Below are 15,652 nucleotides of genomic sequence, written 5' to 3'. Positions count from 1 at the left end.
GCGTCTTGCATTACGACTTTGAAGAGTTTCTCTCAGACTGTTCGGGAAATCACTAGAGGAGCTGTACACAAAGCATCCAACGGAGGAAAATATAAGCTTTTTGAACTCCCCTGCCTCTTTACTGCCTGGTTTAATTATGCTGACATTAAAATAACAATCATCTGCTTCTGTCGCAATCCTGGGTGTTGTTTTGCAGTATGACTTTGTGGAGCTATTGGACGGCAGCCGGCTTATCGCCAAAGAGCATCGGACTCTGAGTGAACCGGAGACGAGGGCCCGGCTGGATCACTCGGTCGCCGTCCACCAGGCCGGATTCATCCAGTACCTGGACTTGGGGGTGTGGCACCTGGCGTTTTACAATGACGGACGGAACGTGGAGGCAGTGTCCTACAACACCATCATCCAGGGTACGAGGACACACATCTGCCGCAATGGCTGCTGACTGTGATTGGAATGATGTGTAATGACATGTTTGGAGGACTTTAATTTCCTTAAGCAGCTGCGTCCGCAGGAACAAAGAGTGAGGTTGTGGGAAATTCTGGCTACGACACAAACAAGCGGAGCTTTTCCAAGTTTGAGCCACCTAGGAGGCAGATCTAGGTTTCATAGGATGGTAGTGGATTATTGTGCTCAACACTATAATACGAGACCATACACGGCATTGATCCTTCCTTCCTAACAACCTCTTCAGTGTTCTGCAGTCTGTGAAATTTCCTTGTGGGTTTTGAGGTAGGAAAAACACTAAGGTTGAGTTAAGGTTTTTCTTTTTCTATTTCCTTCGGGGAGATCCATTGATCTGGCCCTACAAATACAAAGGTATTGATGTGTGAGGTCAAAATTGCCTGGGTCCCGACGCTGGCTCGATGAACATCCAATACAAGCTAGAGTAATAACAAAAAAGTTTGCCCTCTTAACGCCGATCAAAATGAGGGTCCTGGTCCTTTGGGGGTGCCCTTTATGAGCGATGGTCTGTTGAATGAACACAAGATCTGTCTGTAGGATATGTCAGATTAACTTCAACTCAGAAAGGATTTGAGCTGTAAACACTCAGGAGATTGCATGGCTTGTGTGGGCATGATCAGTCATTCAAGGGGCTGAGGGGGGAGGATGAGGCACTGGAGGAGTCAGGAGCAAAGGAAAATGTGTCAAGGAAATGGAATTATTTGGTCTAATTTAAAATGCCTGTTTGGCTTTTACTTAACATGGCTTAGAGGGGAACAGTGGGGCTGCAGTATACATGTTATGGAGGCTTAGACCTTAGTGGGACATGGACAAATAGCTGTAAATGTATGCCATGCCCGATACGAGTGCTGCAGATAAGGGATGCTCAGAGAGACTAGATTCATGCAGGGGGAAAAAGATAAGTTGGTATCGTGGCTGTCTTGCACTATTTCTTAAACTGTACAGTTGTCAGATGTAATATTGAGGAGGAATTTCAGATTTGCTCCAATATGACAATCTGATGCGTTATTAATAGTTGGACCGGCTCTCTGCTGTACCCACAGATTCTGTCACAGAGTGCACACACAACTGTTACGGGAACGGAGAGTGTGTGGCGGGATCCTGCCACTGCTTCCCAGGATTCATAGGGCCATACTGTTCCAGAGGTAATTATGAAGCTCATCTGTTACTTTTATTCTGTCCATTCAGCACATGACTATATATTTTTTTATTTGGGATAACTGAGGGTCACTTACCCCCGCACAGTGAAGGTTAATGGAATTTTGCATATGGTGCTCAAAGCATTGAAACAGATTGTTTCATACAACTAGATCCATAAATTGTCTGTGCCGATGTATTGGCCAATATCACCTTATTGCAGATATATTGATACTGGCGTATGTAACAATAAATGTCATGTTAAAAAATACTGTATGTTTGAGATAATTCAAAAACACTGAACCATTACATATTTTGTCTACCAGGGACTTCTGACAAGTTTATTTTTCAGTCACAGGATGTAAATAATTTAAGTGACTTTTATCAATACTGTTGTTTTATTATTATATGTATATACAATAATATAAAGCTTACCAGATGCGAGAGTCGTATCAACCTTCATTTCTAACCTCCTGGCATGAAAGCCAACAAACATATTTCCTAGTCAGTAAAACAGCTAATTGTTGTTTTTACGCTTTGTTTTTTAAACAGATTAAACAAACGAGATCTAACTTGTCAATTATTGGGCTTTAGAGGCGCTGGGAGGCAGACTTTGTTCCCTTCCCAGACATGAGAGTCGTATCAACCTTTACTTCCGACCCTCGGCTGGAAAGGCAACAAACATATTTCCCAAAATGTTGACCCGTTGCACAATCTGTTGCCTTTCCTCAGCCGCCTGTCCGGTCCTGTGCAGCGGTAACGGACAGTACACCAGGGGGCGCTGTCAGTGCTACAGCGGCTGGAAGGGCACTGAGTGTGACGTTCCAGCCTCCCAGTGTATCGATCCTCAGTGCAGTGGACACGGGCTGTGCGTGGCGGGTGACTGTGTGTGCAACACCGGCCATAAAGGACCCAACTGTGAACAAGGTAAATGGAGAAAGAAAAAGCTTCTTCCCATTGGATTGGAAGCAACATATTTCTGTGTGTGGCTCCGGGGGAATCGACACAGTTCATTGGTGAAACAATCGGTGTTTTCGACTCTGCCAAGCAGATAATGCTTTAGAGGTTGTTATTGATACCGTGTGTATAAATTAACTCCCTCTTAGCGTTCAGACCACATGAGGGTACAAGCTGGAACAGATTGCGCAGCGCCCGTTGATGCAGTCACCTACTGGAATGCTCCACAGTTGAAGACACCTGTTAAAATCGATCAGTCAATGGCATCTGTTCCTCTGTTCATTGAGAAAAAGCTTTTTCCTCTTTCTTGTCAACCTTTTCCACCTGCCTCTTCACTTCACTGCATTTAGCTTTATTGATCTCCATGCAGGCAAAAGACAATTATCAGCTCAGATTTACATGTGCGGTTGACCTTACATGCAAAAGGCTATTGAGTTCACTGAATGAATATATTGCGGTTTTATTTGAAGTAAAGTAAAGCAACAAAGATGGAGGAAGGTCGCATTTGCAGTTCCAAGCTTGCATATAAAGGCTCTGGTGTGATGAATTGGTTCAGGTAAATGATCAATATCACAGTCCGCGAACCATATATGGAAATGCACAGAGCAATTAGCTGCAGAGGAGGCACAATAACGTTGTTGCAAATTATCCCTCGTTAGTAATGGGATGATTGTGTTGGTTATAATTGCCAATTATTAACTTAGATCAGTGAGTTGATCTGCGAATTGTTAATAGTAATTGATTATATCTGTCGAGACACTAATTGTGCTCCCTTTCCTAGTGCCTATAATGGTGCATAATTATGCTGTCAGTATATTGGAAGTACCCTATAATATACCGTAGAGGAGCTAGTTGAACACAGGGAGGAAAATTGCTACCAGCCACCGCTAAACACTGCAAAATGTTCAACTGTGGCTCACCAGCCCTCACCCAGCTCTGGAGCACTACGACTCGCTCGCAGAAAAATGATTGTGGCTGGCGGTGGCGTCGAAGTGGCCGGGGTAAATAAGTAGGTTTGATATCTGTCTACAAGTGGTAAACTAACATCGCTGTCTGTCCTCGCTGTGTGCCCTCAGTGGACTGCGTGGACCCGATGTGCTCCGGTCATGGAGCCTGTCATCATGGTGAGTGCCACTGTAACCCAGGCTGGGGAGGTATCAGCTGTGAGATCCTGAAGAGCACTTGTCCAGAGCAGTGCTCCAGTCACGGCACCTTCAACACCGACACGGGAACCTGCGTCTGCGAGGCCAACTGGACAGGAGCCGACTGCTCCATAGGTCAGAGCGCGTTTCTCTTCCTCTTCATCACGATGCTGTGTGACCTTTTCATGTGATTGAAGGCTGCAAATAATGATTTTTGTCATCGATTAGCCTGCCGATAATTTGCTCCAATATTTTGGTCTAAGAAATAGTGAAAATTACCCATCACACCTTCCTGAAGCCTGAACTGACATCTTTAAATTACATGTTTGTCCCAAACTCAGTAATATTAAATTAACAATCACACACGAGGAAGAAAAGCAACAGGAATAGGTAATCTGTGGCTTTTTAACTCGAAAAAGTTACTATCAAAATCGATTCAGATTCATTTTCTTTCGTTTGACTCGTCGATAAATCAGCTAATCGTCTCAGTTTCAGTTTCTGATGGCTTAAGTTCTTGTTTATAGAGAAATGTCACAACCTCTTTTTTCTTGCTAATATTACCACTAAGACTGCCAAAGTTGGAAATTTTCAAAGTCTTCACATGGCTTTAAAGAATTAAAGCGCATATTAAGCTACTTAGAGTTGTAATCTGCAAGGTCTTTTATTTCATTCGTTCAATAAATCCTTGCAAAAAGTGCAGTAAGTTCTACAAAGTTTTTTGTTGATAGTGTTTAAGTTTCTCTAATTGGCACCAAGTTCTGCATTTATCTCAAATAAACTCCCCCTCGCTGTGCACAGCCGCTGCAGACACCAGGTGTCCACAACAGCAGATGTATAAGCCATTATTAAGAGGCTGTAGGTTGACATACAAAATCTATCTTACGCGCTACATCATGTCTTTATGTGGGTGTCTAATAAAAGCAGAATTATTCAGCACTGAAAATATGAGTAAAGCTGTGATATATGTTTTAATCTTTAATGTTGTTTAAATGTTTCAGGTTATTAATCATCTCTGTTTTTTAAAATGTAGCGAACATCCGAGCACAATCTGTTTTCCTAAATTAATATGTCACGTTTTGAAATGAAACTCTTTGAATAATTTGGACAGTCAAATCAGCATCTTCCAGCTTTCCGCCGTACGTGCACGTGAAGGAAACAAATTTATTAATTGAAGCATCTCGATTGGCTGCAGAGATGACGAATGAGAGCCTGACTGATGTTTTTCATCCCATGAGCAATGCATGCATGATACAGCTGTTTTTTGCTGTGTTACGTCTCTGCTTTTTCACCTTCAGTGAAGTCTTACTTTGGTGTGATGGGCTGAAATTACAGGAGATATGTCTGTGCTTTTACTACAAAGTACTCTCATGATGAGGAGGACAAGTGTGGTTAGACTTCAACTCTATCTTTAATTTCATTGATCTGTCCATGTGAGAACAACATGTGTTTTGCACAACACACATGAAGTCTCCTCCAAAGAGGAGTAAGAGGGTAAGCTGAGCTGACTGCAGGTAACAAGCCCAAAACAAAAGCTTTCACGGCTGTCAGGAGACAGATGTTGACATCTGATAGCCAGGAGTCACTCATGCTTGGAAAGTGTTGGATAACAGAAGGAAAGGACTGAGGGGGAACCTCAGTCTGGACTGCTGCTCCTGCCTAGCTCATGTTTCCTCTTCTTTACGGCAGCATGTCCAGAGGTTAAAGTGAAAAACAAGTGAGTGATTGTGCTCATTCGAGGAACAGGAACTGATTATCGACAGCAAATATTAGACATCTTGATTTGCTTGCAGTTTGAGCCTAAATGAACAAATTAGAAAAATCCAACTGCTTGGTTATGTGTTGGACAGCGGGTGTGATCACCTCCTTAAAGTTTGGTAATCCACACTTGTAACATGTGCCGGTTTGAAACAGACCATATGTTAACAACAAAGCTTTTGGCTCTGCATGTTACTCTCATGCGAGCGAGCATATGTTCTTTTTAGAAACCGAACACAAATGTTTATTTTTTAAAACAGACTCATAGATTTGTTTGGAAGCTTTTCAAAAGATGAAAATGCGTATTTAGGTTTTATAGAGAAGAGGAGACAATCGCGTGTCCCCATCTGCTTGCAAGCAGAGCTTCTTCATTTGTTACCGGCTTTGTATTCAGATGGTTTCCTCTCGATACAGGTAGGTGACATGTTAGTTCAAAGGCTGGCCCCTCCCATCTGTTATCTGGGCATCAGTTGCAGGTGATTTATGCGCCGTTTCCCCCCTCAGAATAAACTCATTCTCTGTGTTCAGCCCAGAGAGAAACACAGTGACCACACTGAACAATTAAAAGCAGAAGTTGCGGCCGGTTTCTTTCAGCGTAAAGTCTGTCGGCTCTGCTTCTTTTGGCTGAAGTTCAATTGAAAATTAAATCATGAGGAGGCTGGATGGTGCGTTTCAGATGATAGATGGGTGTGCGGACCTACTGAAGCGGCGTGCAGCCGCTGTGGTCGGTGCCCGAGAAGGAAGAGTGATTGTTTTGGTGTGCGGGGATTTTTTCTTTTCTTTAGCGTCTCACTTTGTTTTCTTCTCTGAAGAGAGGTAATTTGTTATTCTGTTAATGTTTTCAAAATTCCAGACTCAGTCGTCTCACTCAGCAAGATATCTGAGAAATGTCAATAATGGAACTGACGAGGCTAACCGTGGCGCAGTCCAGAAATTGGGGAGTTTACCCACCTGGGTGGGTGGAGGATTCCCTCTTAATTAATGCTGCGATTCTTCTTCAATTAAATAAACTTTAATTAACAAGCGAGTAGCATGCATCGACCGCCCACAACCCCTATCCAGCTCGAGTCAGGGGCATGTTAAAGGCAGATAAACACTTTTGCGCTAATGAAAAATTGATTGCATAGATTCTATGGGAAGGAGGTATCCCTTTGGAATCGAATGACTCCCCTCCAGAGGCATGCTTAATATTCTACAGTGTCGGCTCGACTTAATCAGAACCATCCAAGGTCTCTCAATCGAAGAAAAACTCTATTCAGAGAGCTGGAAACAGACGGCCAAAAGAGCCTCAGAAAAGGGGAGTGCGGGTAAAGCAGTGGGGGGAGATTGGCTTAAAAAAATACATGAACAAAATAGATATTTAATCCATGACTTATTACATTTTGGACGGCAGAATGATGTCTCTTGGCTAATTTGCTTTCCCGGCAGCCTATACCAAGTTTTTAAAAAGTCTCCAACTTCTCGGTTATGGGGCTGTATAAATTTCCAGGAGCATCTAGTCACTTAAAATTTGAGGACATCCTTGAGCTGCTTTCCTGCCGCACACTGAGGGCTATTGTCGCAGCGGAAAGCTTTATGGCTCCTCTGTTCACAAGCTTTGATCGGAGCTCTTGGTTCCAGTAAATGAACATTGCTCATTCCCTCACAAGCGCAGCCACAGCTTGTTGAGCGTTAGCTTTAGCCTGGTGCAGACTGACTCACTTACCACCCATGGATTCAATCTTTTGAATTTTACTTTTCTGAAGATAACTCAGATTCACAACAGCTGCTCTGCGCTGTTTCCGATGCGCCGTACTCGCAGGAAACGTGTTGAACATCCCTGAGTCCGGAAATAACCTGCTTAAATCCATAACCCTCGCCTCACTCTGCCAAGGCTCCATGCAAATATGAGCCCAAATATGTAAAACCTGAAAAGTGTTTGTTTTGGAGGATTTTAGCTGCGCAAAAATAATTGTTGTGCTTTCCTGCCCTTGTGTGCCGACTTTTTGAGTGATGCCAGGTTTTGTTTCATTTAAGGGTGCCTGAGAAATAAAGTGCCCTTTGAAATTACTGCAATCTTTGATAAAGATGAGTTAAAAAGTGGCTGCAGAAACAAAAATGACAATAATAACCTGCGCGGCTCTTTCACGGGGGTGGAAAAAAACCTCTTTCCTATTATTCCTCTAATTATTCAGAGAAATACTTGTTTATTAAGCTTTGATAAGCTCTGATGTCATTTCAGATGGAGGAAAGTGGTTGTTACAGTGATTGGACCCGTTTGTTGATAAGCTAATTAAAGTCCTCCAGATTTTGTTGCTGAGTAGAAATTACATAAAATAGATGTAAACTGAATCAGATACCATCCGTCTGCCGTCATGAGGACACACAACAACGCAGTGTGTATCTCTTTGATGTTCCCTTTAAAGTTTTATCTCCTCAGTGTGCCTTCCAGTACGCAGTCATTACGTTTGAATTGGTTTCGATGCGGGCTGACAGCGCTGTGTTGCTGTGCCGCATTGTGGAGGCCGTGGTTTACAGATTAAATGTCAAGCACTGAGAATTTAAGGGACTTTATTATCGCGGGATCCCATAAAAGTAATAAAACTATATATCAATTTTTAGAGGACTATTTATCCTGTTTTTTTTTCTTAACTATCCACTGTGTGTTTTGGCAGCCAAATAGAAGTTGACTGGGGAGTCTGTTTCAGTGCCCTGATGTGATGTTTTCACCATGTGTCCTTTACATACATTTTAAAAAGAATTGTGTACATGACAGGTATATTGGGATCCATAAATCAACAGAATGCAGTAAAGTGCTGATATTTTCTCATGTAAAATAACGCTTCCTTCAACAGATGTCATTTTGAGCCTCTTTAGATTGAATATTATCGCACATTGCAGCTTTTGTTCTCTTAAACATTGGCAGGATTTTCTCTTAACACGTTTTTCAGGAATAGCGTTGAAAACGTGTCCTGTTTACAGTTTAACTTCTTGGCCCACTTTAACCGATGGAGCCAACACTTCTCAGCAGACATCAGAGCATTTTTCAGCAGTGGCAGATGCATCTGCGCAGAATACAAAAATACACCAGCACAGAGGAAAAAAGAGGCTCTTCACAGAACAGAAGCTACATGTCTCCATGGCTTTTTCTTTTACGACAGAAGTGTGCGTGGTGGACTGCGGTCCCCACGGCTCGTGCATCACTGGTGTGTGTCAGTGCGAGGAAGGCTGGACAGGACCAGAATGTGAGCAGAGGGACTGTCACCCACGCTGCATCGACCACGGAGTCTGCAGAGAGGGCAAGTGTGACTGCCACCAGGGCTGGACGGGTGAACACTGCACCATCGGTGAGCCACGGTGACACATGCAGCACTGCACACCTACACACACTTGGCAGAAGGGCACGAACTACAGAGGAAATTCATTTATGGACGGGCTTAAAAGGGCAACTTTGGTGTGTGAATGTCAGTACTTTCAGAGCAGTTTCGAACAGATCATGACACTCTTTTGCGAGTGTCATGATCGAGACGAGCACCTCTGCATGACACGCTGGTGTTAAATACTCGTTAGTGACATTTTCTGTGTTTCAGAGTGAACTCTTGTGTTTCTTGGGCTCATTGAATGAAACATGGAGGACAGGAACCTCTTTTTCTGTTTTTCTGAGTGTTCGTCAGCCTGTCATTCATGGAAAGTAACTATTAGTAACAATTGCCCAAGTACTGCACTTAAGTACAATTTTGAGGTACTTATACTTTGAGTATTCTATTTTCTGTTATTTTAGGTAGTAATTTTAGTCCACTAGAATTTACCTGCAGAGCTGGAGAGTCCTCACAATTCTAGACCCACCTACACCTGCGCCACCAGTTTTTTTCCTTCGTGAAACTTTATTAACAACACGGAAATATTACAATACAGCACCAGTTCTAGACAGTTTATTGAGTGTTACCAAAATATGAGCCACACCTCGTTTATTAATCATAAATAATCATTATTGTTATTGCTGCTTCTTTGTTCTTTTAGTACATAAGACTAATTCCAGGGCTTTTACTTGGAGAGCAGTATTTTTATTGCTCCTTTGACTTAAGCACTCGCCATGTACACCCAGGTCATTGCTATTGCTAAATGTATGAACAGTTGTGCAGTTTTGTTGCTGTTCAGCTGCCGCATCGCCTCTTGTTCAGCAGCACCAGACACCAGATATACCCAACCCCAGACACTGTGGCAAACGTAGAGGTTTGAATGGACTGCAGGTTTGAAAGGACTGCATTTATATAGAGCTTTTCTATTCGACCGACCACTCAAAGCACTTTACTACACATACCACATTCATCTATTGATACACAAGAGTGCAATTTGGGGTACAGTATTTTTCCAAGGACACTTCTCAGTGCAGACTGGAGGAGCCGAGGATCGAACCGCTGACCTTCTGATCACTGGCTCTACCTGCAGAAACACAGCTGCCTCTATGACTGAATTGTCTATGAGCCAGATCTGTATTTAATTTCTGACAATCTAGACAAACACTGCCTTATTTATCTTAAATGAAATTCGAACCGCATCTCTCCCACTAAAAAGAAACGAGAAAACTTGATTTTTTTGGTTTTCAGCAATCATTCACTTCTCTATTTTCAAAATCTCTTTCTTTTCGCCACAGCTCACATCCACTTTGTAAGTTTTCTATCGTCCATTTAGGTATTCCACCTTTTAGACTGCTGAAGTGATGCTCCTGTATTAGCGAGTCAAGGGCAGGTATTTAGGGAGCCGAAAAGCCACGGGTAGGCCTCTTTGGAATATCATTTTTCTGAAATGGCAGTGCTTCACCTGGCATTAATGAGGATAATGAGTTCTGAGATGTCACTTCCTATTGACCTTTAACTCAAACTTCATCGACATCTTACCCTCTGTCAAAGGTCCTGTAGTTAAGCCCTGACACGCCGCGTCAAACAGCATTCCCCCAAGTGTCATCTCCAGCCTCTCAATGATGACACATTCCCTGCGAAACAAAGATCTGGCACTCCAAACTATTGAACCCTAATTATGTATTTACAAGTTCTCTCATCAGCAAGCCCCGGTCCACAGCATGAACCCATCTCTGGGGGGCAAGGAGATTGCAGTGAGGGAGTTGTTGGAGGGGTCACATTCCTGATCTTATTAATCTTTCCCTCCTCGGGGCAGACTGTGCACCATCCATTTCCCCTTTCTTTCCTCCTGTTTAAGGCTCCCGTCAGGAAAGTAACTCCTTGCTTTGGATGCAGCGGGGATGAATAGGCAGCGCGTTACCTTTTCTTGGTGAACCGGGAGCTTATTTTGTCTTTCAAACCCTGAATGACTGCCATTTGCACAAAGCGCCTTTTAATCACATTACATGGCCAGGGCTTGAATAGAGGACTTCCTTGGCCATTCTTTTGTCACGAGCATCTAGATCCTGTTTTATATGCAAGGCTTAACCCATTGTCATCGCTTTCTCAGCAATGCAGTTTACCACTAAGGTGTTTTTGATTCGCCTTAGTGTACTGCTGGTTCATTGCAGCGCAGTTGTTGAAACCACTGAAGTGGAGATGACAGCAAAATTGAAAGAAAAAAAAAAGTTTAGTATGCTGCCTCATGAAGCGTTCATATTAGACTGAGGGTGAGACGACATACCTCCTGACAAGCAGACAGAAAAATGTTTTGATGCAGATGAAACTGGCTCATATAGTCTGAAAACAAAGAGTGTTATAAGGCTCAGATATCAAGACAAAGCTTGTGTTCTTCTTTGCGTTAGCCTGTTTTGCTCTAGCAAAGCAAAGCAGATGGAGAGTGTTAACAATGAATATTTTATGAGCTTAAGATGCCGGATTAATTTATGTTTCCTCCTATGGAAGGAATTATAATCACGGACAGAAAAATGTGGTGATTTTGACTGTGGAAGTATCTATAATTCTGTTTAATCGCTTTCTGCTTTAATTAACATCTACACTCTAAGTTTGTCAAATACTGGATTTTTTCCTCCTCACTGTAGCTAAACTATGAATCTACTCCTCTAAATCTGCAAAGTCTGTCTGTTTTGTCTCTCTCTCTCTCTCTCTGGTGTCAGCTCTCTACTTGTTTTTTCTATTTGCATTTCTTTCTCATTTCTAACTCCTCCTTATATCCACTCTCTTTTCTATTTTATGTCTGTATGCCTGTCTGCCTGCCTATCTGTCTCTCTCCAACTCCCTCTTGGCTTACATGTATAGCCCTGGATTCAAGAGTATCAGGTAAAAAAACCACTTTTCACTTTGCTTGAGTATTATAGTCTCCATGCAAGATGTTATTTCCTGATCCAGCTGAACGCTTGTATTTTTTCCTTAAAAAAAAAAGTGAACTCTGTTAAAGAAAAAAAGGGTGATCTCGCAGCTTTCCAGTCATATCCTGTCACTCATGCTTAATATTAGCTGTTCAGCTCAATCACGTAACGACTGTGATTTACACACACAGTCGAAAGAGTGAAATTAGAGCAGAAGCTAAAACGTGCTGAAGACAACTGTAATCTTGGGGAAAAAACTACCTGCAAAGCTTCTTTTCCAAATATTTAACCCAACTTGGCAGGTACATCAGCTTTATGCCATCAACCGTTTTGTGCTCCCTGTAAGTTACAATAAGTAAATGTGTTTGTCAGTCTTAGCTCTCTGCCACCACAGAGATAAGTAATTTTCTTCTCCAAATGTTTCCCTTTCCTCGGTTGTGTAATAGGAGCAGTCAAGATAGGATATAAAGGTAAATTGAACCACTACCCCCCCCAAGGGAGATTGTCACGAACAATCCCTCCCCGCTCTCTGTCTTTCCTAGCACGGCGTATATACACCTGTTCTATGTCCGAGTCGATCATAATGTTTCTGCTGTGATCCTGCTCCCCCCGATATGTCCCCTCATCTCCTGTCCGTCTTAACCAGTCTCACACAGACTCCACGGTCCCTTCTCCTCCTGTCTTAATTCCCTGTGTCTGCCAGATTAAACGCCCAAAACTGGTGTGGTTTAGTCATGTTTCGGCTCCCTGTCTTCACCCTCCACTAGAAGGAATGCGATCTGGCAGCAAATGCTCTGTTTCCTGTATATGTAGAGACTCTAGATCCCTCCCCCTTCTTCCCACACTTCTTCCCTTATTTACATATATACTTCCCTTTCCCTTTGATGTTGCTGTTACTTCACATGAGTGTTTCTAACATCTGCAATAGGCTGTTCCCACTTTAATTATTTTCAGGCAACGGCAATGAACTTCCAAGACAGCCAGTGATTTTCAGCCTCTTAAATGGGAAATTTGTGCAACTTTGAACTCACAAAGAATCCTTTAAATCTTGATTCCAGGGGGGGGGGAACACTCCAAGTAATAGTGAATTTGGCTCCAAGGCTGCCCTTGATTTGAGGACTGCACTTTGAGAAATCATGCAACCAAAGTGCATCGCTTGAACTCTTAAAGAATCATTCAAACTTTTTGGATTTAAAGCCAAAAACAACTCCAGTTGACATGAGGATTTGACTCACCGAGCATTCAAAGTTCCTCCCACCGGCCTTTTAACAGTAAGTAAACAGCTCAGCAGGTCGCCCCCTCTTTACGTTCCACTCTGTAGCTGCACATGCTCTTCAGACTCATGTGAAACGACAGTAACTCCTCACGCCCTCCCCCACATCCCCAGTCCTGTCAGAGGTGTATCGTACTGTATGTTCACTCAATGCTGTCTTTTATCATTTTTGTCCCTCCTCTGCCCCTGTCCACTCTTAATGCCCCTTCCTCGCTCTTGTCTCCCCCCCCCCCCCCCCCTGATTTCCCTGTTCTGACTTGCTGGGCTGTTTGACACGTACATGATGTGTTGACAGACGGCTGCCCCGGGCTGTGCAACAACAACGGGAGGTGCGTCCTCGATCAGAACGTCTGGCACTGCATCTGCCAGTCAGGATGGAGAGGGCTGGGATGCGACGTGGCGACTGAAACGCTCTGCTCAGATGGCAAGGATAACGAGGGAGGTAGGAAGAAGTAAAAGCCTCCAACAAATAGTCTTTTAGCTTCGACTCGTGTGCGTATGTCTCATTGTGGCAGACAGAAAAATTGGCTTTGATGTGGCTCCTCGGTGACAGTGCAAACAAACAAAACAAATCAATCATACATAAAACATCACTGGAAAGAATATGCAAATGCTGTAGCAGAGCAGATTGTTAAGCAGCATGCTTTAAAATACACAGTAGATCAATTATAGAGAGTACTTGAGACTATATATTAACACTCTGGAGATGATGAAGACCGATCAGCAAGCCCAGAACTTTTGAGCTTCATATTAGGTGACACACTTTGAAACAGTTCACACTTTAATGGCAGCTCAGGATCTCTGCTGTCGCTTTAATGAACTTAAGATGACGGTAGAAGTCATCTGTGTGCACTAGAGCTCAACAGAAGAATGGAGATGGTCAGACGTTTCCTCATGCAGCCCAGGTCAACAGCGCTCTTCCCTCCCTGTCTGGACTGTCCCTTCTGTTTTCCAGATGGGCTCGTCGACTGCATGGACCCAGACTGCTGCACTCAAATCTCCTGCCAGGGTCAGACCTACTGTCGCGGCTCGCCTGACCCCGCTGCCATCGCCGGCCAGGGCCAGAGTTCGGCCACCCAGCCCGCGTCCAAGGGCTTCTACGATCGCGTCAGTTTCTTGATTGGTCCCAGCGGCAGTCACGTGATACCCTGGGATAATGTGTTCAACAGCAGGTAAGCGGCTTAATGAATTACTGACAGCTCTTTACTTATTTGGATCACGTTAGCTGTTTGCTGTCTCATTACCCATCGGGAGAGACCACCTGTGTTTGTGCAGCCACTCCGAAACGTCAAAGAATCCCACACATCTCTTTGTCTTTGCAGTCACAGTGACAAGTGTGTTTACAGTTGTGTCGCTGCCACAAGCATTTATTTCTTCTACCAGTCAAGATTAAGCAGCTCAAGAGTGAACTTGTTCCCAGCTAAAAACAGCTCTTATGAACGTGAGAACATGAGGATTAGGTTTCTTACACCAGGATAACAGGACCGTGTGGGTTCCCAAATTGAAAGGGAAAGCACAGCAGAAGTGAACAGTCCATTTTCACTGCACATTAACGTATATCTTTTATCAGAATTGTAATATTTTAGGTGATTAGCTGGCTGTCCATCACACAGTGCATTTGAATATCTGGGACGGGCACACTTAAGTAGACTTCTCTTTGATATTTGCTTGAAAGGCTTGTTTGTCTTGAACTGTTTTCCAACAGAAAACCACATTAAATCGGCCTCATCGCAGAGAGTCTGCAAAGAACCGACAAGTTAATGGTATTCTGCACTTTAACATCAAACAGGGCTAAATGTATTTTTGTTTTGGACGTTATTAATGGCTGCAGCATTTGCAGACATTACACCCATTGTTGCTGTTATATACAGTAATACACTTCCGATGCATTTTGCACATAGATGGCAGCTTCAAGTGCTTTCTTTAGCTTCACATCATAAAGGTGCAGGTTTCTCTTTTGTTGGACTGTAGAGGACTCTGTGTGGGTGTGTGTGGATGGATTTTTGCTCTTTGGATCTATGGATGGCTGTGTCGATCTGGTCGGCCCACCGCTTTGGTTCAGACTATCACTTGGATAGACTGCAATTGCATTTTGTTTAATTAATGGTCCCCAGAGGATGAATCTGACTGACTTTGCAGATCCCCTGACTTTTCCTGTAGCGCCACCAGCAGGTTGAAGGTTTTAGTCTTTAGCTAAATATCCTGAAAACTATGTTAGAGATTGCAGTGACATGTGGTACAGACATTTACGTTCCCCTCATGATTGATTTGATCAACTTTCCATCTTGCTCCATTCAGTGCCAACTGGCAGATTTCCACATGCTAACATGCTAAACTAAGTTAATGGTAAAATCTCATACACCAATGTGTGAGCTTTCTCATTGTGTCTTCTTCTTTTACCACGTCTCTTATTTTCCTTTGCATGTGCTTCTATATCCACAAACTACAGAAGCTTCCTACAGAGCACAGATAGTCTTTATGTCTTTCAGAGACATTTTGACATTGATGGACATTAATGAAATCGATGTTCCAGTATAAGAGTCTCTTTTTCATTGTGAAACATTTGCAATGTGACCATACAGTCTTTTCAGCTTCTCGCAAGAGTGAAAGTTTATCCAAGGTAAAGATGTTGATGAAAAAAGTTTGATATAAAGGAAGAGAATACATTAGCCAGTGAAT

The 15,652-nt window shown here is 43.1% G+C and overlaps 1 protein-coding gene across 1 annotated transcript in view; it reads left to right on the top strand.

Annotated features, from left to right (window-relative positions):
* Positions 1-15,652, top strand: part of LOC139330867 (teneurin-3) — a 140,841-nt gene that overhangs the window by 86,268 nt on the left and 38,921 nt on the right. Inside the window, exons 8-16 of the mRNA XM_070962008.1 lie at positions 197-407; positions 1,506-1,607; positions 2,332-2,526; positions 3,633-3,833; positions 8,594-8,779; positions 11,651-11,671; positions 12,147-12,170; positions 13,269-13,415; positions 13,929-14,145. Coding sequence (XP_070818109.1) covers positions 197-407; positions 1,506-1,607; positions 2,332-2,526; positions 3,633-3,833; positions 8,594-8,779; positions 11,651-11,671; positions 12,147-12,170; positions 13,269-13,415; positions 13,929-14,145 — 1,304 coding nt within the window. The remainder of the gene's footprint in view (positions 1-196; positions 408-1,505; positions 1,608-2,331; positions 2,527-3,632; positions 3,834-8,593; positions 8,780-11,650; positions 11,672-12,146; positions 12,171-13,268; positions 13,416-13,928; positions 14,146-15,652) is intronic.

This window comes from Chaetodon trifascialis, chromosome 5 (assembly GCF_039877785.1).
Source record: "Chaetodon trifascialis isolate fChaTrf1 chromosome 5, fChaTrf1.hap1, whole genome shotgun sequence".
NCBI classification, from domain to species: Eukaryota; Metazoa; Chordata; class Actinopteri; order Chaetodontiformes; family Chaetodontidae; genus Chaetodon; species Chaetodon trifascialis.
This window is presented reverse-complemented; position numbering and strand designations above follow the sequence as displayed.